Source organism: Lemur catta, chromosome 13, assembly GCF_020740605.2.
Source record: "Lemur catta isolate mLemCat1 chromosome 13, mLemCat1.pri, whole genome shotgun sequence".
Taxonomy (NCBI): domain Eukaryota; kingdom Metazoa; phylum Chordata; class Mammalia; order Primates; family Lemuridae; genus Lemur; species Lemur catta.
The window spans coordinates 73651959-73677639 of NC_059140.1; the positions used below are offsets into that span (position 1 = coordinate 73651959).

The 25681-nt window shown below is 39.3% G+C and overlaps 1 protein-coding gene across 1 annotated transcript in view; it reads right to left on the reverse strand.

Moving 5' to 3' along the window:
• Positions 1-25681, reverse strand: part of FRY (FRY microtubule binding protein) — a 231492-nt gene that overhangs the window by 102268 nt on the left and 103543 nt on the right. The window contains exons 13-19 of the mRNA XM_045566954.1: positions 25154-25262; positions 23416-23502; positions 17590-17761; positions 16011-16143; positions 12467-12574; positions 2913-3171; positions 1413-1595 (exon numbers count right to left, since the gene is read on the reverse strand). Of these exons, the coding sequence (XP_045422910.1) occupies positions 1413-1595; positions 2913-3171; positions 12467-12574; positions 16011-16143; positions 17590-17761; positions 23416-23502; positions 25154-25262 (1051 nt within the window). The remainder of the gene's footprint in view (positions 1-1412; positions 1596-2912; positions 3172-12466; positions 12575-16010; positions 16144-17589; positions 17762-23415; positions 23503-25153; positions 25263-25681) is intronic.

The window sequence follows — 25681 nt, forward strand, 5'->3', positions numbered from 1 at the left end:
GGTATTTACGGGGTGTACAGCCATTTCATAAAAGAAGCAAACTGGAAAGGGCACAAGAGAGGGTTTCTTACTGAAAATTCTTCTATATGAATAATATTAATATAAAAGTGAATATGTATACATTTGTCATCCTTTATTATAGAGAAACTTGGAAACATAAAATTATTGACTTAGAAGCCTTATAGGAATTCCTTGGAATGACTGTATTTATGTGTGAATGGGAGTGGTTTAGAGAAAGTTATGGCTGATCAAAGAAAGCAACACATGAGAACATCCCTGGCACAATCTGGCTGACTAGCAGTTAAGAACGTGGGGCGTGAGAGGCACATATATGTGTAACATATGGCTCTGACTTCTGGCTCTCTCACATCCTAGCTGTTGATTCGGGGTAAGGCATTTAACTTCTCTAAACTTCAGTCTCAGTATCTGTAAGTTGGGATAATAACAAAATTGATTTTTAGGTTGTTATGATGGTTAAATGAGATAACATGGGTAAGGCACTCAGCGCGGTGCCTGACACATATATGGCAACTATTAGTATCCTTACTCTCCTAATTGGAAACTTAATGAGTCTTGCTAAAACATAGCATGTCTTAGAGATCCATTTACCAGATGCCAGAGATGTGGCCCTAACATATATCAGAAAGCTGTCTGAAGAATGTGAACAGAAAGGACTGTGATGAGCTTGAAAATATTTTGTAAAAACTGACTGTATTGAGGATCATAAACCCAAGACTAATGATTTAAAAGGAAAACATGGAAAGGGGCAATTTTCTAAAGAAATATGTGACATTAAAAGCTAGTTTTTCTTTCACCAGCTCATGCATAGGGTTTGGCCAGCTGTGCTAGCAGAACGTGAGCAGTAACATCTGAACTAGCGTGTACAGCGCTTGACCAAGTGTGGGAGGTTAGCCGGTGTTGATCACGCTTAATGATTGGCTTCCTTCTCCCATCTCAGGAGGACATGTTTCTTTTGATGCCATTTTTCTACCATCATTGGGATTAAGTAACTTTCAGTTATCCAGACTGTTTGGTACCTTGATCACTTTAAATGGGATGCACTATTTTTTTCAAGTTTATTCTCTAACATAAATGTAATGATATCTTCTTAATTAGATATAATTAGCATGCTGAACACTATGAAGGAAATGATCCATAACCTAAATTAATCTCAAAATTCTTCACTTCTTATCAAAGCAGCAATCCTTAGAGGACCAGGAATGGTCTTTTCTAATACTCTCAGAAGAATGCTATTACATATGTAAAATCCCAAAAATGAATCAAAATTATGTGTTGACATCATGTGTGACACACAAGTACGTAAAACAAGAATGCACTATTTGTAGTTTTTAATCTAAATTTCAAAACAGTTGAAAGAAATGAATTGGAAAATTCAGAAGAATAATCCATACCTCAGGCTGACCCAGGGCAAGAAACAAGGCTCGAATTTCCTTGAGTATCAGGACGGACAGTTTACGTGTGGCCACTTGGAAACTGCAGAGCAAAACCAGAGCAAACCCTTCCACAGCATGGAGGACACTGCAGTGGGGACCTCGTTCCGACTGAATTCTGTGGCTGGAGCCATTGGGAATTAGCTGTTGTGCAATAAGAACGACATTCTACATTCAGCAAAATAACAATGAAAGAAGAAATACTGTTTATATGTACCTCTTTTGGAACACTTGACCTTGTAATATTAAAATAAATGACAACGGCTTAGAATCAGACATGTCTATGAATTTATTATTATTCATGAAACCTAGATCCTTTTTTGGTTTTCAGATCAATTGTTGCTTTGGAATACCATCAACCATCTGTTACTGCTGATGAAAAATAACTTTTCAAAGGGTATTAATATTAATAAAAACAAAACGGCTTTCATTATACCATATGGGATTGCACCATATATACAATCATAGTGGCCTAATTTGTTTTCACTTAAATTCTATATAGACTTTTGGATACTATTAAATCAAATGTTCAAACATTTGCTTTCTATCCAGACTTGCTTACTTGTTTGCCTGTTAGATTCTAATTTAGCTTTTGCACATTTTTGTGGTGGGTTCTGAAAGTTCCTAAGCCACAACCAAATGAACCTAAAGCAAAAGCAAGCCAGACAACAGGGCAGATTCTACCTTCGTTTCCTTTTTGCTTTTACAAGCTTATATAATCCTTGTTTTTCTACTTATCATCTGCGGGAATGCATAGAACACAAGGGAGGAGCAGGGGGCTGAATGTCATCCCTGAGGTCAGCCCCTCTGGGACCCCAGCTGCTCCTGCAAACGCTACTGCCCTGAGCCTTCAAGGTCCCCGGATTCCCAGTTACGCTCCTTTCCAGCCAGACCCCCTTCTCCATCCGCTGATTGCCAAAGCCAAGTCACTACCACCCAGCTTCTCCTAGAAACACTCTTCCTCAACGCGTTCTCCAAAATGTTATCAATTTTTACCATTTAGGACTGAGGCCTGAAAGGACAAGGAAACCACAAGACTGCGCCGTCTTCTCTGTGGGTATTAGACAAAGCAACCAATATGGTGTTGACTTAAACAAACTAGTGGACAGTTAACTTTTATATATCCACATCCACACCCAGCTTTACCTCCCTGGCCTATAATTGTTTGCTCTTAAAATAGATTTGTGATAATAATTTTCTGAAAAAAAAAATTTTCCACTCTGTAAATGGCCTCATTGATGTTAACAAATCTAACCTGATGCGGTGTAACCTGATGTGGTGTACTCAAGCCCTGAGTTTCTTGTTGAAAATTTATGCCCGTGCAAGAACTCAGGGTCACCACCAAGGAGCACATTCTTTGGTGGCTGTAAGTGAGAACTCCAGAGGTTCTCTGGGCTGCCACTCATTCACATATGAAGAACATAAAAAAATCCCAATTGGTGGGGAGAGTGTGAACATCACCTCTGAATTTCTGATTTTGTTGGCTTGTTCATAGACTTTCCCTTGCGTTTGTATGACCAGTTTCCACTGGGTGAGCAGCTGCAGCAGCAACTTCAGGGACGAATCGAGGAGTGTGTGGTGCATGTCATTTACTTCCCGCAGCAAGAAGTTGGTAAAGCCAAACAGCACATCTTCTCTCCAGTCTGAGAAGTCAACAAGCAAACCCTGAAGGGAATTTTGTGCAATATGTCGCAGTTCATCATCCATATGAATGGAGAGTCTGTGAAATGAATAAAAGGCAATAAAATAATTTACTTCAGGAACGATTCTTCCAGAGCTAAGAGGGAACATACATAGATCTCTGCTTCTACTTGCATCTGAAAAATGGGTCTCCCTTACTTTTTGCTTGGTGCATGACTTAAATGAATATTTTTAAAAAACTTTTAATTTTAGATTTACTGAAGAGTTGCAAAGATAATACAAGGAGTTTCCATACAGCTTTCACCCAGCCTCTTATATAACCGTTAACATCTTATGTAACCATGGTACATTTTCAAAACTAGGAACTTAACATTGGTACAAAGCTATTATCTAAATGACAGACTTTATTTGGATTTCACCAGTTTTCCACTGTCCTTTTCCTGATTCAGAATGCAATTCAAGATACCACATTGCATTTAGCTGTACTGTATATGAATACATTTTAATACATTGCTGACTACAGAATAAATTAGTATCAAACCCTATTTTTAAGCATGAGAAATCTGAATACTAGAGAAGCTAAAGAACTCACTCAGAAGTTCAGTAAAAATGAGCAATGAGAGTTAGGCCAGTGGTCCTAAATTGGTTTTGCTCCTCAGGGGATATTTGGCAATATCTGGAGACATTTTTGGCTGCACAGCCTGGGGTGTGGTACTGGCATCTCTTCAGTGGGTAGAGGCCAGGGACACTGCTAAACATACTGCAAAGCACAGGGCAACTCCCTACGACAAAGAACTATCTGGCCCAAAATGTTGATAGTGCCAAGGTTGAGAAACTCTGAGTTAGTCAACTGAAGAATTTCAGCATATTCACGATAATATTAAATCTGCACATTGGTATGGAGACTTATAATTAACAAAATGCTTTACAGATTCTTTCATTCATTGATTTAATAAACAAATACTTTTGAGACCCTCCTAAGAGTCACGCACTGTACCCACTGTGTACAGCATGAGGATATGGAGTTCAGAGTGGCTGTGTCTACTGGGTGTGGTGCCTGCAAAAGCAAGGTATGGGGCAGTGTTGGACAGGGAAGAAGGCCACTCACTGAAGGATCTGTGGGCCGCCCAAGGAGGCAATGCATCAGCGAAGGCGGTCAGAGTGTGTGCTCTGGAGTCAGAATGCTTGGATTAGTGTTGTGCCTCTGTCACTTATTGGCTACATGACTGTGGGCTAGTTACTTAATCTCTCTAAACCTCAGATCCCTCATTGGTTCAATGGGGATACGAACTGTAACTGTATCCCATAAACGTGTTGGGAGGTTCATTGAGATGGTCCATGCACAGTGTTTAGCAACACACTGACCATGCAGTAAGCACTCGGTAAAAGTTTGCTATTATTATTAGAAGAAAATGAACTTTATTCTGAAAGTTATAAGGGAAGAAACATGATTGGATTCACATTTGAGCAAAGAGAGCCAGGCAGGAATAGGGAGGGTGCCTTGGAGAAGAAAGAGGGTAGAGACCAGCTAAGGCCATTGCAATGACATAAGCAACAAGTCTTGAGGGCCTGACCCAAGGCAGAGAAGTATAGTAAGGCAAGGACAGATGGAGCTCAAAGATATTTAGAACATAGAGTTTCTAGGGCTCAGTAGCCTGAAGATGTTCAGTGTTAGAGAAGAATGTGGCTGAGTCAATGGGGGCTCCTACAAACAGGGCAGATATTAGATATTATTCCCAACAAGTAGAAGAAGAAATTATGGCCCAGAATGGTAAAGGAATTTGCTCAAAGTCATTTGGTTAATAAGGGAAGAGCCAGGATTTCAATCCAGGACTTCTAATCATTAATCCAAAATATTCTCCACAAAACAAGTCTGGTACAAGTTGCCCCAGTTATACACTATTGAATAGACAGTATTTCAAAAGCTTGATAATAAAATTCCTTTCTTATTCTCTAAAGCATGAAGTAAACCAATCGGTCCAAATTTGACAATATAAACCAGACAAAGAGCCTTTCGTTTATAGATTTACACTGAGCCAGGGAATATATCTCCTGTCTCAAAAGCATGTAAAGTACGCAAAGATGCCAAGAAGGAAGATCTAAGCTGATTCTTCAGGAACATCTTACGCAATGAAAACTATAGTTCGTAAGTAGATGATAGCTGCTGAAAGAGGCCTTTAACTGAGAGGGCTTTAACCTGAGCTTCCCATCTAGGATTGTCTAAGGCAGGAGTTTGCAAACTTTCTTTTTATTTCCATCAGCAGCAGATCTGTTTTTTCAAACAAAATTTTATGTAGAGGTCTTTGATGGATAATTTTATGTGTCAGCTTGTTGGCCATAGTACTCAGATAAGTGGTCAGACATTATCCTGGGTGTTTCTGTGAGGGTGTTTTTAGATGGGATTAACATTTAAATTGGCAGACTTGGAGTAAATCTGATGGCTCTCCATAACGTGTGTGGGTCTCACTGAATCAGCTGAAGGCCTGACTAAAACAAAAGACCGAGAGAGAGAGTTCTCCAGCCTTTACACTTCATCTGCAACGCTGGTTCTTCCTGGTTCTACAGCATGTTATTTGGGTTCAAATGGGAAACTTGGCTTTTCTGAATCTCCAGCTTTTTGGTGTTTGGATTGGAGTGGCAGCATTGGCTCTCTTGGGCCTCCAGCCTCCTGGCCCACCACGCAGATTCTGGACTTGCCAGCCTCCATAACCACACGCGCTAATTCCTTATAATAGATCTCTTTCTCTCTATAAACATCCTATTGTTTCTGTTTCTCTCTGGAAAACCCTGACTACTACAATCCCCAATACATAACACATAAAATCTGAGCATCTCCGGTTAAAGCTGGGGTATACCAAAGGCCTGAAGCCCACCCATTTGGGGAGGAAACTCCTCTTCACTCCCCAAGTAGCTTTTAGTCATTTTTGCAGTCCATGGTTTGAAAACACTAGTTTATGACAAGCCCTTGAAGTCATTTTCCCATCTTATGCTTATTATCCCTATTTACTACATTTAAGTCTGGGCAAGGTCCTGCATGTCTTAGAAAATAAGCTTCTGCAGAAAACAAACCACTGCTTTTAGGACAGGTAATGGCATAATTACCAGGAATTGCAGGCATTAAATACTGTTAACTGATGGTAACAATATTGGTCACTGTTATGGGCTGCATCGTGTGCCCTACAAAATTCATATGTTGATGTCCTAATCCCCAGTGCCTTAGAATACGACCTTATTTGGCCTCAAACTCCTGACCTCAAGCTATCCTCCTGCCTTGGCCTCCCAGCATGCTAGGATTACAGGTGTGAGCCACCATGCCAGGCCAGAATATGAACTTATATGGAAATGTGGTCACTGAAGCTATAATTAGCTAAGTTAGCATGATGTCATACAGAAGCACAGTGGGCCCTTAATCCAGTATGACTGGTGTCCTTATAAGAAGGGGACTTTTGTAGATAGACAAGTATAGAGGGGTAACACCGCGTGAAGATGAAGGCAGAGATCAGGGTGATGATTCTATAAGCCAAGGAATGGCAATGATTGCCAGCAAACCACCAGAGGCTAGGTGAGAGGCACGGAATAGACTCTCATGGTCCTCAGAAGGAAGCATGCCTGATGACACCTTGATCTTGGGCTTCCAGTCTCCACAATTGTGAGAACATTTCTGATATTTAAGCCACCCATTTTGTGCCACTTTGTTACGGCAGCCCTAGTAAACCAATGCAGTTATGAAACGAGGCAAGTACCAGGAACAAAAGCCATGTCATAGTCTATTTACATGAAGGCTTAGGGCCAATACGCTCTGAGAAGGACGAGGCTCCCTCCCGTGTTTGTTCCTTGAAGCAGATGAATGGAGAGCCGCCTGTCAGATGCAGTTGCCATCTCTTCCACCCAGATCTCTTTCATTTTCACTTTGATTAGATTTCAATCACAGATCAGTTTGTAAAATACCTGAGATTTAACATTATAAAACGTAAAACAGGAAAAGAAGACTGAGAATGAAATGACGTCCAGCCATTCCAAGCATTCGGGATCGGCAGGAAAGCTGCCTGGAGCTGCCCACGAACGTACAAGTCCTATTAGGTCTCCTTGGAGACAGCAGTTCCCCTACCCCCAGCCAGGCCATCCCCATGGGGAGACTGGACTGGAGAAGAAAAAACAGGTCTTCCCTGAAAAACAAACATGTGCAATTATAGTACTACTACTAATAAACACTGTCCTTTGGGAGAATTTGGCGGCAGTAATTGAAAAGAGAACAGAGAGACTTTAGAAGAAAGCAACTTGTGAAGGAGTTTGACTAGTTTGGGGAACTAAGGCAAAATTTCTGAGAAGGTGATCTGGTTCTCAGTAGCCTAAAATGGAGTCTCAGGCACATGGTTACACGCAAGGAAAACCACCAGGGCTTCAAATGCTTCCACGGGACACAGCAGTAAAACGTACTGAAAGAAACATGTATTGCCAACATCCATGGCAGCTGTCCTTCCCAGGCAGCTGGGATCGGGAGCACTGCCTGGGCCTGGCGTGATTCTCATTGCCCAGGTCAGTGAGCAGACACGGGGCTGCACCCTGCTCAGGCTGTGGGTGCCGCTGCCAACTGTCCTGGGGCCCTGACTGCGGTGATTGAGAGCAAGCGGGTGGTGTGATCACAAGGGCACGTGGAGCTCAGACAAGGGTGTTGCTGAATAATGAAGGACACGTCGTAAAATGGGGAAAAAATAGAACTTGGATAAAGCCACCTTGTTGGTCAGACAAATGACTCTTAATGGAAACCACTTTTGTAAAAGCGAGCCTCAGATTCTGATGGAATCGGCTTGGTAGCTGTTAATAATTTTGTTGTATGGAGGTGCGCGAATGAAAAGGGGGTGATTTCAAACTCACAAATCGTGTCCACAAGAAAAGATCAATTAGGAGAAACATCCTTCTCTAAACTATTACAAGATAAACAAGAGATTATTCGGAAGAGGTGAGGAACTTGCTGCCCCATAAGGGGATCGGAGGAATAAACAGCTCCAAAGTGAAGCCCAGCGGCCAAGGATTTCCAAAAGGAGGGGTTTGCTGATGGGTAGACTGTTAACTATCAGAGTTGTTCACCAGATAGGGTGGAAATTTCTTCTTGGAGGGTATTAAAGAATGGACTCCCATCTGTTTACAGTGCTTTGAACTGCATGTCAATTAAAAGAAAGAAATATGATTAAGCAAATTATTGAGGCAATATATACAATTGAGATGAATTCTCTTTCAGCAACTCAAAACAGCTAACCACTTTCCACAATACAGACATATGCTAGAAAGTGAAAGCAGAATAAATGTTTAATATTTTTCAGAAACCACAGAAGATTGTAGAATTGTGTATGCATTACCTAAGAAATTTCTATAAATTATAAAACACTGTATAAAATACATTTCTTATTTTTCATAAAACCAATGACATGGCTTCAGGAAAAGTCTATAAATGTGGGCACCCAGATTTATGCTTCTGAAGTTCAATCTCATTGTCTGAAAGTAGCAATGAATATGTGCCCAGCTTACCTAACATACTGTATATGAAATGCATTATATGGCATGGTATATGTTCTTCAAATGTGAAGATACCTACAAAGAATAACTAACACTTGCTGAGAGCTTACGGTGCATTAGGCACCATGCTAAGTGAGTTATATGCACTGTTCAAGTCTCACAACCCTACGAGGTATCATATTAATGAAGTCAAATTTTTGAAAGGGAAGTGTAAATATTGAATGGCAAACCCTTAGAGTATAAATGGTACTGCAGAAATTGACGAAGGACAGGAGCCTGTGGAATTCTGGGGGAAAGTCCTTCTTATGGGCAAAGGATAGAGCAGGAAACATCTGGGAGGGGAGTGAGAGAGAAAAGATAGCAACTGCCACAGAGAGAAGTGAGCTCCTCCTCCTGTGTGCAGAATCCTCAGTGGCCCAGACAGCCCAGCAGGGCAGACTCTGCAGAGGGTGGGAAGGAAGTACCCCCAGGGGTCTCACCAGGATGTCAGGAAAGCCTGTGCAGCTTCCATGGGGCCTACATGAAAGAGCCCTCACGCTCGGCCGTTATGAGCTGGCTGAGCAATACGTATATAATAAAATCACAAGTTCAGTAGCTTGAACGGGTTTTGCCAGCTTCTTTCCATACACCATTGTCATGTTCAGCACACTAATAATGACAGTCTGAGGTCTGGCTGTCAGTGGTATTTAGCCATTACCGAAAATGCTAGGAAGGGGTCTGGGGGCAGTTACGTGGGACTCATCCTTAAACCTCCTCATGGGGAACTGAGCTGACAGGGACAGGGAGTCTGCGTGAACACTGTTCTTATTTTACCACTTATGAAGAAAGCCACATTTTCAAGTAAAAATATACCATGGATATGGCTGTGAAGTGTTTGGAATAAAAGGTTTCGCCCGTCTCTGGCTGGGCCGTGTACAGTCTCAAGTCAACTTAATCCAAACGCGACTGCACTACGGGGTATACAGTGACTTCCCCACACGGGAAGTCCTCAATTGCTATTGAATTTCTTCACTTTTGTTCCTGGACCCTCTCGAGGGGGTCGAAGGGCTCACTTTCTCCCAGGTTAGTAGGACTCCGTATGCAGGTCGCTTGTTCTATCTTCCCCTGAGGAACAGCCTCTGGCCTCTTTGAAGCGTATGAAAAAGGTCTCTCCATGGGTTTCCTGTATCAGTTCAGTCATTTTCTTGATTTCTTCCTAAGGCTTAAACTTTCAAGAATATTTATTTGTTGTGTTACCTCATTAAGAAAACAGCATCCATTGCTTTGGGCTCTGTAAGAGGGTACGTAATAGCAAACAGGACGCACCACGCGTCTGGACAGCGCTGGCATTCCAGCCACGTCTGACGGCTGCCCTCCCAACGCCTGGGGCCACGGTCTGCACACGCAGGTGGCCCCGGACTGGGCTTTCAAGGCGATTCCAGAGGTAGGTGTCTCCGGCACGGACTCACAGCTAAATGGCATTAGGGACTTTACCAGAACACTGCATGCCATTCAAAAACTTAGTATTTCAGAGGCCTCAGTGGACATAATCACCAATTAGACCGTCATTGAACAAAGTGAACTTTCCTTCCACCTCAATTTAACTGATAGCTGTCTTTTCCCTGCTGACGCCTCCTCCCTCTGATGAACCACACGGTGCACACGCCTTCCGTAGCCCTCTCGACCGTCCTAGGAGGTAGGCAGTCTCCTGCCAGCTTCACCGAAATTCTACCAAGGGAAAAAGACAGGCTAAATTATTGTCTAGATCACACAGGTAGCAAAATGGCAGAGCAGGATACAAAGTTCAGGCTTTCTAGACGAGTCTGTTTCTTCCCATTCTCTTGTCCTGCTTTCCCCTGTCTCTCGGATGCTGGGCCCTCCTCCTCTGGAGGTTCCCGGGGTGGCGGAGAGAGGCCTTTCCACTCGGCAACCGTCCTCCGGGGAAACACGGGTTGGCCTCCGGGCCACGCTGCCCCCGTCCCTGCTGTCCGCGGCAAGCTGGCAGGCGCTCCTGTGTGTCTCCAGGCAGCTCTGGCGCTCGTGTCACCGTGTCTCTTCATTCAGCTTCTGCCCTCATCCTGGGAGACGCAGCATTAGCGTGGGGGACCCTTACAGCCTTAGTGTCGTTTTCCTCAGCCTCTCCCTCCCTTCAAATCAGCATACTTATTATTCTCTGGAAATCCGCCCTTCATCCCTCCTTGGGTCTTCTCCTCACCCAGAACCGGAAACCTGATTTTGATCTAGGCTTATTTTTTCCTTTTCCCCTCTGCTCCCCTGCTTCCAGTGGACGTGCTCTTCGCTCACATTCTGGTCGCTGGGCCTCGAAAGGATGTCCTGAGCAAGGACTGGAGGAGAGAAGGACCCACGGCCTGAAGGCTGCTGCTGACAGCAGAAACAGGTTATGGAGGTGGGTGACATCGGCAGCTGGAAGGGTGCAGGGCTTTGGTCAGCAAGCACTGGTGCTTGAAATCGTGGTTTTGTAGGTAATGGACCATCAGGAAACCATCACATCCAGCATCGCCCTTGTGCTAGTGGCGCCAGGAAGAAGGATGGGAGTGGCTGCGTCCGCACGTGGAGTGCAGAGGAACGGGGAGGGCTGTAGGCTGTGAGTGCTATTCCTTGACAGCAAGAGGTGGTCAACACAGGGGCCCAAGCTAGCTATCCACGGAAAAGAGGCCCATGGCCACAGTAACCAGGAGGCGTGGGGCTCCATGGGAGGCCACCAGGTGAGCTTAGGTGATGTGTTTGGCAGGTGATGGAAAGTGTGCTCTCAGAAGGCGAGAGAATGTGGTAAACTAGGTTGTGCATAATGCATCTTCCATTTGGTCAGCATGAACATCTGCTATCCTTCTCCCAGCTTTCCTTTGTTCCCCCACGATCAGATTAAACACCCCACGTGGACATTTTTTATCACATTATTCTCCTGCTTAAAACTACATCAATCCAAATGCCTCAGCAAGTACTTAAGAGGAGTTGAAAAATCTACCTTTCCAGTTGTGTTTCTTTCTCTTTCCTTTCATCGTTGGGTTTCTAAACTCCTTTTTCTTTCTTTTTTTCCCAAACCAATGATAACTTTTGTTCTTCCTCATTCCATGCACCCCATGTATCTAATGATTTTGCCTTTCAAATTGCATCTGGGTAATAAGTCACTTTTGATTTTTAAATTAAAGGCATGTATCACTGTCAACTAGAGCTTCGGATCAACATGAGATAACTAAGATTACTAAATGATAATGAGATAATTTCACACAAAACAAATACATCTTAGGTTCCAGTTGGACTGTGCTCTCTTACAGAGGATGGAGGGGATGATAAACATAAGATCTCACTCGGGCTGCTGTCTGCAGTACTGGACTGAAACTCTTTTAGGATCCCATTACCATCCTTCTTGGCCCCCTGAAGGCCCGCAGGCCTCAGACTGGGAACTGACCCTGGAGGAGCCGCTTTTACAGCCAGGCCCATCCGGCCCCACCTCTGTGCTTTTGCTCACTCCACTCCCTTTACCCTTCTGAATTCAAGTTCCACCTTCTTCCAGGACTTACTTGCTGTCTTTCTTAGTCCATAGTAATCCCTCTCCCCACTGAACTCATGTATTGCACTTTTTGTGCTGTTCATTTGCACAGTGACAGACTTTGGGCTGTTACTTGCCTTATGTGTTTATACATTCGCTTCTAAATTGGATTTTAAAGCCCTAGAACATAGGTAAAATAAAAAAAAATTTCCTTATTCCTTCCCGCCCATACCATAACCCCTGCAATAATATCTCATTCAGTAAATATTTGTCAATTGTCATGACGCATTTTATTTTATCTTTTCAGGAATCATGACAGAGGATTAAGTTCAATTTTGTTCGAATAGTGCTCACCATGGCTCTCCCTTACCTAGCCAGCAAGTCAATGAGTTCAAGTTTGGACATCCCATCCGGAAGCAGTCGGGGAATAGCAGCAACACAGGTCCTGAAAAGATCTATTTTTGGCTTTCTCTCACCTCTAGAATTGGAAGACAAAATTTAAACACAGGTCAAAAGGCTGTGAAAATTAAAAAAAAAAATTGATAAAATATGTGAACAAAGACTAGAACTCGTGCCCTCTGGAGCACAGGCTGGCGTTCATTGGCTCCGTATTATTTTCAAATGTTTTTGCCCTTTGCAGCTTGACTCATTCTAATAAAACTTTAAATAATTTAAATGTGAGACAGGGATATAAATCTTAAAAGAAAAATGCTGCCATCAGTAGCATTTTACCACAGCTTAGGTTCTATGGGTTTGGTCTCTATGGGCTGCATTTAAAACGCCGGCATCACAGGAATGCCCAAATGCATCAGCACGAAGCAATGTATTTCAATCATTCCTACAGTCTGCATTTAAAAATGGGATTTTAGTGTATACAGGGAAGGGTGCCTTTTACAAGTGTGACATCTGGAAGCATCTCTCCCTGATGAGTTGTGCTTCTCCCCTAGAGCCCCTTGTCCTGTCTTTAAAAAATCAAGTGCTTCCCGAATAAGTCTTTCATAATAAGTAAAATCCTAAAGTATATATAATTGTGCACCCATTTCTGACTTTTAAAATTATACTGATGGGCTTGACTCCTATGGAGATACCTCCTTTCTTTTTATTACACTCTTGAGAATATGCATGCTTAATGGTAAGTAATGCCTTCTGTATTCTGTTGGAAAATGTGAAGGAGAAAGGTCTATTTTGTGATAAGTTATTTCAGCTTTTTGTTATTTTAATAGGTAACTATTTGACTGTTAACCACTTATTATATCAATAACCTTCATGGAAAAATTAAACTACCCACCGAATCTTTGAAATAACTCAAGTGACAATGTATAACAGCATATCTAGATTCTGATGATTTAGTCTTCTGAGAATAACTATAGAATTGGTACCAAATTAATGTAATCATAGGACACAAACACAATGGTGAAAATGCAAAGTAGCATAAAAATCATTCCTTCCTGGAACAGTAACTGTGGTTAGAACAGAAATGCAACAAGCAGAATCCATCTTCTCTATAATCTAAGGATCATAGCCAAGCAGCAATTTTGCTTTGGGACAAAACTTTTTAGCATGCTTTTGTTAAATTTGTTAGGAATAAATATAAAACTGTTTATATGAAAAATAAAACACACATATGTTGACTTCTAAAATACTCTGCTTTCGTGGACAGTCATAGATTATTTTCTCTCCCTTTGCACAGACTTTTTGCATGAGCTGTTCGAGGACTCTGGAAGGGAAGTAGTTGCACAGTGGTTTCCAACCAGCTGAAGGAAAGCGATGTTTTTAGATGATATCCTCGATAGCTGTGCAGCCTTAGAGCTTGGTGATCTCTCTAATTGTTCATTTGCAACACAGTGAGTAGTTTAAACAGTTCTCCTAGCTTGCTCACCAGATGTCTTAAACAGCTGGGATTATTTTTATATCTGTCGGAAAACAGATGACCTTGGCTGGCCTTAAGTGTGAGGCGAACTGTGCCAGACTTCCAAGATGATAAAGCAAGACTAGATTAGAACTAATTGCTGCATGATTTCGTCTGACTACTGCAGTCTTTGCTCTCTGGGCTCTTATGGGAAGCATATGAATTCCCCAAATAACATAATTAAGAAAATTTATTAACAGATGTTAAAATTACTATTTTTTATTTGTTCTTTTCTTTCTTTCTTTTTTGCTAGCATGGGCCACAAAAGGGATGAGGAATGGAGATTGAGCAACACAGAATGTTAAACGTTCAAGTTCCTACCCTAAGCAGGGCCTGGGAAAGCGGTGGACCGACCTCAAATATCCACTCAGTGACTGTTTCCATTCGTGTTGTGTGGGCCTCCACCCTCTTCTAAATGCTTATATGATTCCCTAACATTTCTCCTTGTTTTTTAGAAATGAGGCAATGAGATATTTTCCACTCAGGGATCTGCCTTAAAGTCTAGCGTGAAAAATATCTCTAACCCTATTTATAGGTCTTCAGACTGTTGAATAGGAAAAAGTAAAAAAGAATCTTGGGAAAAGTTTGGAACATTGATTAAAACATAAATAAAATATTTATGTTTACATTTAAATATGTACTTACTTCTTTAAGGTTTTGAATATATTGTTTTGGTCCTCCACCTATCTTATGTCTGTTGATTATAAATGTAGGTTTCCTTTAAAGTGCTTTAATTTCTGAACTATTTTTAAGGGGAACAACTATATGGCTGAAATTTTAAAAGCATTTCTTATATCTTCATTACAAATTGAAAGTATCTTTAATATATTCAAGGCATATAGAATAATGAGGTTGAAGGTTTATTGATAATGTGACAGTTTGTAAGGTAAGAACTAGAGCTATAGATAATATATTTAATGTTATTAACCTTGGTTAATCTCAATTCTGCTATTATTTTGGTTGAAAAGTCTAAAGCAACACGATCTTCCTATCATTTAAATCAAATGACTGGCAAGCTGCAGGGTAACATGCATTGTAAAATCCCACTTCTGTTAAAAAAAGGAAAAGATGAGTGCACGTGTGTATATTTATACTGACATAAGGAAAGTTCTGGAAGGAATCACACTGAGACAGAGAATGGTTGCAGATTTCAAGTGGAGCTCTAAGGTGGTTTTCATCTTAACTTTAGATACTACTAAATATGTATTTAAAATAATTCTGTATTTTTTGCCTTTGTTTTAATGATGAGCCTATGTTACCCATGTAATAAAAATGCACACCCACAACATGAACTTCTCTATTATAGATAACAGTCTTCAGATTAATTTTGGTATTTGGGGCTGGACGTGCTGGGTGACAAAGGAAACTTTCCTAATTGTATTTTGGGAAGTTTAGGGCACAGCTGTCAAATGTCATTTAATTCATAGTCCAACAATGAAGTCCAAACTGTCTCAAAATATAGAATTATAACCTAATGCTAGTTCCTGCCATAATTAATTAAAAATAGCAAATACAAGTTCTAATTCCAAATCTAGATCTTTAGATTTTGGCTAAGAACATTTGATTTCCACATTCAGAGCTACTAATGCTTTCTTAAATCTATGACACAGCTGCATAGAAGCTATTAAGTAGGAACTGTGATGAGATTTATAAAGATGGAGTCTGTAAATTGGGGCTGTCACTATATCATGTGGGCTGTGATAGAGTTTGGGAACAAAATGTTACCTCTGAAAAACGTGGATCAGTGACTTGTAGTTCCCATTTTCTAACTTACTAACCTAATGATACTTGAGACATAACCACAATAGATCAATCATAGGCATGACGTTATTTTAATAGTTAATTAAATATTGCCGAAGTTTTTTTTTTTTTTACTGTCCTTTCTACTTTTCAGAACTTTGATTCTAAAAAGATAAGAACAAAATACAGAATAAATGAAAAGAATCTCTACTGTGTCTTTTGGTTAATGAACCTTCATCGATAACTTAGTCCTCACAGTACTCACGTGATCATGTCTTCAGGCTCTTTGTTTAACATCTGGACATTAGTCAGCATCATACACCGGCCTACTTCTTTATCAAGGTGCCTTAAAATATTGTCCACAGCTTTTCGTACTTGAGAGTAATATAAGGACATGCCTGAAAAACATGTGTTATAGTTATACCTTCAACTAAGTCTATCAAAGGATATCGTGGTTTATTTATTCTCTTGGACATTTTTTACTGAAGACCCTATGAATCAATAACTTCCTTGAGCAGAAGGAAAGCTGAGTCTGATTCAATCTCATCTGCACGGCTCTTGGCATGGTGCCTTGCACTTAGCAGGTGTTCACCAAATAATCATTTAAAGTCAATTAATAGCAATTTTAACACTTCAGTGGAAAATATTTCCCAGAAGAGTTAAAATAACAATACAAAATTTTACTTTTGAATTTTTAAGTTTCTGGTTAGCATAAGAAAATTCACCATCAATAGTGGTTATATGACTAAAGGATAATTCTCATTTTGGCTTCTGATTTTAAAAACCTCATATTATTGTCTCAAATATATGTGCGGATTTTTTTTAGTAAAATAAGTAAAATGACTTCACATCACAAATTTTAAATTGGAGGAAATGTATTTGAGCTGTATTATTTTTACTGCTCTCATTAAATACAGCATCAATATCCTGCAATGGAAGATAAATATGTATAGCATATGTGTTTTGTATTATTTATTTATATAAAATACATATACATGTATAATTCAAATGGAAAGTAAATAGCTTTATATTTAAAATTTGTACTTTAATGAAATTATTAATGATTATTTCTCAAGCATTAAATCTTTCTGAACTCATTTAAGCATTGCAGAACTAAAGATAAATATTTCAAAGCAGTAAATTTCCTCATGTGTTTCCCTCATGTTTTTGAAATCCAGAACTATCTTAACAAAGTTTGTAGTAGGTGTCTACATTTGGGTACTTGGTAAGACATAAACAAATGGAAAAAATCCCCTCTTTGGATTAAGATAGCTAAATTAATAAGAAAATAATGTCACGTAGTCTAAACCCACAATATAACCTAGCATGTTGTGGAATTTCGCATATTTAAAACACAGATTAGACTAATTTTAGTGAGGAAAAAAAGAAGAAAATCAACTATAAAAATAAATGAATGAATGAATTGTAAACAGGATTATCTACCTAGGCACACAGATGCCTTGGAAATTTACTGAAAAATGTAGATAATCAATATGAGAGGTTTGAAAAGACCATAGATAAAAGTCTAACATTTAAATGGCAAAATATTTACCAGGAAGTTTCAAAAAGTTTAAAGGGCAGTAAAACAAAACACAGCATGAATCAATCAAAACAATTAATGTTGGAATGTCTCCTTAGCTACTTTTCTAAAAATTTTTTTAAAAGTGCATCTTACTGAAGATAAGCATCTATTGGTTATTTTAAGGGCTTAATAAGACTCAGTTCTCCCATCCAAGTACTAACCAGGCCTGACTCTGCTTAGCTTTCAGGAGCAGGCACGTTCAGGGGGGTATGGCTGTAGACAATAAGGCTCAGTTCTATGACAACATATGTTTGAAACCCACCTATCATTTTGGCTTCCTCTTCAGTTAGCGTTTTACTCAAATATGTTTTCTTTACTCTCAATGTGTTTCCTGAAGGGAGCACAGCTCCTGTAACCGGCATGGGAGGTTCCCCATCCTTCTGCTGCAAGCTGTCAGCTATGACCAAGAACGCCCGTAAACCAATGTTCATTCTCTGCGGCAGACAAGACGTTCATGACAAAAAGAAAGGACCCATTATTATAGTGGAATTAAACCACCAGTCTTCCAGAGACATTAAGATTGGCTTGCATCCAGAAAGTACTGAAAATAATTTAAAAGGTAAAAGAGTGTAGGCCAAACCTATGAAAATAAAATTTAGTTTCTGTTACTGTTTGTTGCTGCATCACAAGACAACAACTGGGAAGATTTCACCTAACTTGGAGGGGATGTTTGAGATGGTTATAGACCATATTCTGTTCAGGGGATTCTGGGTGTTTCTCAAAGGGATAGGTGGTCATCCTCTGGAGCATCTGCAACTAAGGTAAACTGAGGTAAACAAAAGGCTCACATGTCTCCCGAAGGAGAGAGACACCATATATGTTAATTAACGAAGAATGAATGGAAACATTCAGAGGTCCAAATGTGAACCACAAAATTAACATCATACCTGCTCTGAATTGCAGGTTTAACTTTTGATTTACAAAGGCTGGCAAGTTTTGAGAACAAATTTTAAAAATTCAATGCCACAGAAGCTACTATTGATGAAAACACATGGGTGTATAAGAAGAAATGCCATTCTGGGCCGGACTGTTACTTCCTTAGGCTCAGGTAAGCCATGATACTGGCTCTGAAAGATGGCTCAGCAAGACAGCTGCTCTCCACAGCGCTAATCCTAAAAGGTTCAGAAGGTACCAAAACATCTGTACTTCATTAAACACCCATGTGTAAAACATTTACCCCGATATTTTCAAACCTCATGAAGTCATAAGTTCCCAAAGTAGACTACTACCTACTGAAGAGAATGATGACTAGTTCTAATAATGATAATTTAGTTACAATTTATTGAGTCCTTAAAATGTATACAGAACTGCTCATTAACTTTCATCCTGAAAATAGCCATGGAAGGAAGGTGTTCCCATTTCTCAGGGGAAGGCAGTCTCATTTTTCAGATTAGAAAACTGAGGTAAGGTGGGAAACTATGCATCCAAGTCGGATTTGCCTGAATCCCTGTTTTGTGGAGCACTATTACATTTTATAACCTAGAGTAATATAGACTTCTACTCATTTTTAAACTATTTGCTTAAGCTTTAAAGAGTTATCATATTTCAACCAGGATTTGATGAACAATTCCTCTGGCTCATTTATACCCAATTCAATGTGTACTTTATGATTTTATGGCCTTAAATAATACGCTTTCTCCAGGTTCTAGAATGAGTATTAACTTAAAAAAATTAACTATATATCAAACCCCATTAGTTTCCTCTTTTGGTTGTTCTTTTATGAAAGGTTTTCTACGCTTGTGTATTTTTCTCAAGACACAGCAATGTTTTGGGTAAGAAAATATAATGTTCAATTCAGCAGATGCAGGACTAACATAATAACTGTGGATTGACATACATGGCCAAGCCTCAAGTATCTGCAAGCCTATTTTCAGTTTATGAATCACCCTGGCTAGTTCTCTAAGTTTTCCTTTCCTCTGGACAACACTCAGGGCAGAAGTAAGATAGGATATTTTAGTACACATTCTGAACTTAATTTCAAAAATAATTCTTTTTTTTTTGTATTTTATATAGTTCTGCATCATACCTCTCCCTGTTATTATTTGTCTGGCCTTGAGAAATTACTTAACTTTTCCAAGTCCAAATATCAGATTCCTTTCTACACAATGTGGGTAGTAATACCTATCGATCATACAGGGCTATTTGAGGATTAAAGAAAATGCCTGAAAAGTTTCTGCTGGCAAATATATATTTATTGCAAGCCAGAATCTCCACTACATTATTATTTTTTAAAGAGACATAATTCACATGTAGGAAAAGTCATTCATTTTAGTTGTATAGTTCTTTGAGTTTCGAGAAGCATTTATAGTCAGGTAGCCATTATTACAATCAAGATCCAAAATATTTCCATCATCCCCAAAAGTCCCCTCATGCCTCTTTGCAGTCAGTCTCTGCCCTCAATCCTAGCACCTGACAACCATTGTCTAATTTCCACCTATGGCTTTGCCTTTTCCAGAATGTGATATAAAAGAATCAAACAGTACATAGCCTTTTGTGTCTCACTTCTTTCACTTAGCATAATGCTTTTCAGATGTTATTGCATGTATCAGTAGTTTGTTCCTTTTCATTGCTGAACAGTATTCCATTGCATGGATGATTCATAATTTGTTCGGCTATTCACTAGTTATTGGACATGAGTTGCTTTCCTATTTTTAATGATCATGAATGAAGTTGCTATAAATATTTGTACACAAACCTTTGTGGACATATGTTTTAATTCCTCTTGGGTAAATATCTTGGGGTGAATTATTGGATCATAAGTGTCTGGTAAGTGTGTGCTTAAATTATAAGAAATTGCCAAACTTTTTTCTAAAGTGGTTGTGCCTTTTTGCATTCTTACTAGAATAGTATGAGGTTCCAGTTGTTCTCTACCTTCTCTAGCATATCGTATTATGGTTTTAACTTGCATTTTCTTAGCGACTAATGATGTTGAACATCTTTTCATGGGCTTATTGGCCATTTATATGTCTTCTTTGGTGAAGATGCCATTCATTTTGCCCATTTTAAAAAGTGGGTTATTTTCTTATTGTTGAGTTTTGACAGTTCTTTATAGATATGGATAGAAGTACTTTGTCAGATTTGTGTTTGTAAATATTTCTCCCAGTCTGTGGCTCCCCATCTTTAAAATACATACTTTTTTATATTGATAATGTTCAATTTATCAACTTTTTCTTTTATAGTTTATGATTTTTATGTCCTAGAAATTTTTGCCTACTTCAAGGTCACAAAGATTTTTTTCTTATGTTTTCTTCTGGAAGATTTATAGTGTTGGATTTTACATTAGGTTCATGATCCAATTGAGTTAATTTTTGTTTACAGTGCAAATTATGGGTTGAGACTGTTTATTTTGTAGGTGGATGTCTAATTGTTCAGCACTATTTATTGGAAAGACTATTTGTTATCCATTGAATTAATCTAGAACCATTATTGAAAATCAATTAACCATCTATGTGTTAGTCTCTTTTTGGAGTATCTCTGCTGCTCAGTTGGTCTTTACATTCATACCCCTGGCAATACTACACTGAATTGATTACTGTATAACCTTCTAGCAAGTCCTTCTAGCAATCAGGCCATGCTAGTCTTCTAACTTTATTCTTCTTTTTCAAAATTATGTTGGCTATTCTAGTTCCTTTGATTTTTCCACATCAATTTTAAAATCACCTTGTTGATTTCCACAGAGAAAGGTACAGGGATTTTAATTGGAATTATTATTATTATTCTTGGGATTATAGTTTAATCTATATGGATCAATATGGGAACAACTGATCTCTTAATAACATTAAGGCTTCCAATCCACAGTGTTTCTCTCCACATATTTGGTTCATCTTTGATTTCTCTAAACATTTTGTGTTTTCAGTATAAAAATATTGCATGTATTTTGTCAGCTTTATTGCTAAGTATTTTATTTTTCATTGCTACTATAAATTGTTCAGTTTCTAACTGGGAATTACTAGAATATAGACATACATTGATTTAATATATTAAATATTTATCTTATATCCTACAAACTTCCTAAAATCATTTATTAGTCCTAGTGAGTTTTCTATAGATTCTTTGGAATTTTCTACACAGACAATCATATTGTCTGTGAATAAAGACACTTTTAGTTACTCCTTTCCAATTGATGTCTTTTATTTCCTCCTCTTGCCTCCAGCACTGGGTAGGACTTCCAGTTCCACATTATTTTAGATCAAGGCAAAACTGAGAGAAATTGATAAGCAAGAAAGTCTTCTGACAGATGAGCAAGTTCTCATGATGATGAGGGTATATGTAGGAAGTCATCTAGGTCTGAACTGAAACAGGACAATTACCTGGAAATTACCTAACAGTTGAGTGGTGGTGCAATATAAACTCTAGAGTAACATAACTCTTTAGATCTCCAGGCCTTGTTGCACAAGCTACTTCCAAAATATTTTAAAGACCCAATCTGGATTTGTTTCCTGAGAAACTGTGCCCTACAGCATATTTCATTGAGCGTGTGACATTTGCTTCATAGACTATTCTATCCTTGTGTCTGCTTTTGAGTGGGGTCATAGGTATGTCTTTGGGTGTATAATCACTGACGGATAAATAAATTCTTTCATAATCCTACAAGATCAAGAGAAATGTAAGAAAAATACCCAAATATTTCCTCCTATTGGTGGTTTTTTTTTAAAACCCAAATCCCAACCCTTCTGTACAGACGGTTAATTAATTAAACGTTCATTGAATGAGGAGTTTGAACGAAGAATCAAGGATACATTTTATAGACAGTGATAATGATGGTGGTAGCTTTTAACATGTCCTTTTCAGGCAAGCAATCCAGTAATTTTGAGACTTGATTGTTAAAGAGAGTGAAGCCATGACTACTGAGAAATGAATAATATTTTGAGAACCTCCCCAGTAAGAGAAGACTCGTGACTGTGCAGCTGTGGGCCTGTCCACTGGCTTAGCCCTGGTCCTGCTCCCTGGCACTGGCCCACTGATCCTGGCTGCAGCCATTCCAGAAGCCTGTGAGATCATTAGACACCAGACAGAAACTCCCATTTTTGGGCTTCTTGTGCTGTCCTGAGATATGTGGAAGCCCTAGTGCCAAGAAGAGAATGCAGGGTGTGGTGGGAAGGAGCATGGGAATGGCAGGGTTCCCTCTGCCACCAAACAGCTGCCTGGGTTTGAGCCTCTGGCCTCTGGGCCTCCCTCCTCACTGATAGACTATCACAGAGATGATAGGAACTATATATGTAAATATAAAATATATTTAATTTTTCAATTTTTCTCTTTTTCTTTTTTTTTTTTTTTGCTTAGGAGTTTGTAACATACTTTTCCTGGTATCACAATTATTCTGTGAGGTAAGCTAGAAAAGCATTTTGCCCATTTTGTTGCTGGAAATGCTGAAGGTCAGGGAGGTAAATGTCACTCAGCTAGGAATGGTGGCAGAGCCTGCGGCAAGTGGCAAATCCAGCTCTGCAGACTTCTGGTCCAATGTTCTTTTTACAATCTCACAGGAACAGGGCTATGAAGAGGCAGGTTGCCAGGCATGTTTCTGTTGGCTGGCCGTGTTTTTAAGTTTGAAATTGTATGTGCTGCACATTTGCATAGCCCCCGCTACTCCACGTTGTGTATGATACCCGCTATATACTCATTTCCACTGCTGCCTGGCCTTTGAGTTGGGATGCTAGCACAGAAACATATGCGTGTGCATTACAAATTTCCCTGTGTTGTAGTATTTTTATTATTACATGTATTTGTTCTTCTCTGTTTCATTTCTCAATACTAAACCTGTTAATCTGCATCAAATTAGTGTAAGTAAAAGCACTGACTTTTCTAAAATAAAACAACCTGACTTAGCAACTGATTATCTTTTTGGCAAGAATTACTCTATTATACAAGAACAGAATACATTAACGCACATTAACCTTTCATCTAACTCTATTTCATTCTAAGTCTGTTCACCCAAAATTGTACTTCTGAAATTCCATCATCTGACTTTGGACATAGAAACAGACTTTTAGAGAAGATGTCCCTCTCCCCATTCTCCAACGTTGCAAAGCAAAGGTACGGCTCTGTGAATACATGCTCTGTCAGAAGTACATAAAAGGATCATTCATACCTCTGGATTGAGACTGAAGGCTTTGGCTGGTTTTCCCACACAAAGAAAATCAAAAATGATTTCTTTCATAGCAAAATCTAAACGTTCCTGTAGTGAAAACAAGAAAACAAAACAAAACGAACGTGTTAACATACAAATTCGACATAAAATGGCTATTTTCATCATAGGCATCAAACAGGCAGTGGCTAGAAGAGCAGGGGTGCTGCTCTGTTTTATGGATCTCAGGGAGCCCTGAAGGACAACCATGCTCATATGATGGGGGGGCTACTTCTGTTTTCGTGTGGTGTGCGGGGATGTCTTTACTATGTAAGATATGAAATTAGCCCCTAACACACAGAATGACAAATGACAAATAAATCAAAAATCAAAGAACCAAAACACTTGGCGTGTCTGTTTCAAAGAGTCCAAACTCTTCCTACTTGTATTGCAAATACTGGTAACTTCTTGAAACTCAGTTTAAAATGTATTTTTACAGATATCACTGTGAAATGATCATTTTTCTTTTATTCTCTAACATTAAAAATCCTAGGCTCATATTATAACCAGCAATTCTGCAAGTGAGATGAATAAGCTACACATAAGACATATTAAGGTTACTTAAATGTGAACATTTAAGCCATATTCTAATAATTCAAGACCATGGCTACTAAGATAGGACAGGTTCGTTTTATACAAGGTATTTTAGAATAATCAAAGCACATCCTCAGCCACATTATAACTCCATGTAGAAAAGTTACATTGATCCTTCCACCTGCAGAGCAAGTAATGTCCTTTTCCTAAGTACAGATATTACAGAGGTATTTCATTGAACCAAGCACAAGGAGAGATATCCAATATGAAACAGTCTGGGAAGTAACGTTGGAAGCTTACATCTTTACGTCAATATCAATCGTACTTCAACAGTACTTTCATGCCTGTTATTTCTCTTTAACCACACTCTATTCCCAGGCACACTGGGCATGCATTTTCATCCCCATTTTATAGATAAAGAAACTGAGAACAAAGATGTTCTCTGGCTTAAGGATGTAGAGCTGGCTCACAGCAGTGGCTGGACTGGAGTAATAGTCTTTTCCTGCTCTGCTCTAAATCACGAGGAGGTCAAAGGTGAAGTAAAACCATTTACTCACAAAGTGTTGCAAAAAGTATAACTCTTGGGTCTAAAAAGTAAATTACATACTAAAAAATATATATACTACTACTGGACCCAGCTTTTAAGTCAATTAATTCATGTAAAGCACTTAGGATAGTTCTTAGCAAAAAGTAAGTGCTTGGTAAATACAAATATTCTTATGCAGTCCTTCTTTTTCACAGGGTGAAAGTTAGAGCATTATTATTTACTTCTCAAATTTCACTAAATTGTTTTCTTTTGATTTCCTCTAAACATCAGACCCTTTGCTTCCTCTTTACTTGTAGAATCCAGAGTAGAGAATCAGGAAAAAACAGGGACGAACAGTCAAGAGACCTTTCTACTAATTACGACTTTGTGACTTAGAGGAGCCACTTGAACTCTGTCTTTGTTTCTCCATCTGTCAGAAGCTGAAAACACTTGATGTACTCCTGGCACAATTTGTTTTGAAGCAAAAGAACAGGCTATGTGTGAAAACACTTAGAACCTTTCTGAAAAGTCTAAACACGTAAGGTGTTATTTTAGACTTTTCATCTTTCAGTACTTCCTAAGAAGGAGACTGGCTGCTTGAGAGCAGTTAGAAGATCGCCCCTGCCAGAAACTTCCCATTACCTGGGCAATGAACTGGATAATTTTCACAAAGATGTTCAGAGGCATATCCCTGGGCACCACACCGCGGGACCCTTTGGGGAAAAGTGTTGTGATGATGGTTATAAGTCGGCTGAAAGATAAGGGGGAAAAGAGAAAACAAGCAAGATTGGCTGAGCTCCAGTTCTTTAAGGGAAAATGGCAGATGTTTCATTTATCTATGTATCAGAGAGAATTCAGAAAAAGAAAACAAACCACCTCACCCCTTTCCATTAACATAATTACTCTATGAAAAATTTTTCTGGAAAACCAAGAGCAGTTGGAAAATTGTAGCCGTTTCCTTTGTTAAAGTGGCCAGTGCAACCCTGGAAGTGGAACTTGTTGGTCCTTGGAGAGGATGGAATTTTTGTGATGGGTGCTGAGCCAATGACTAAGGAAAGCCTGAATATATTACTTAGGACTTAGACCTTTTAGAAACTGTCAGCTGTGAACAGCTTCTAGCAGGGTTAGCATGGGCAGCAATGAAGAAAAACATCCTCCACAGTGGCTGGG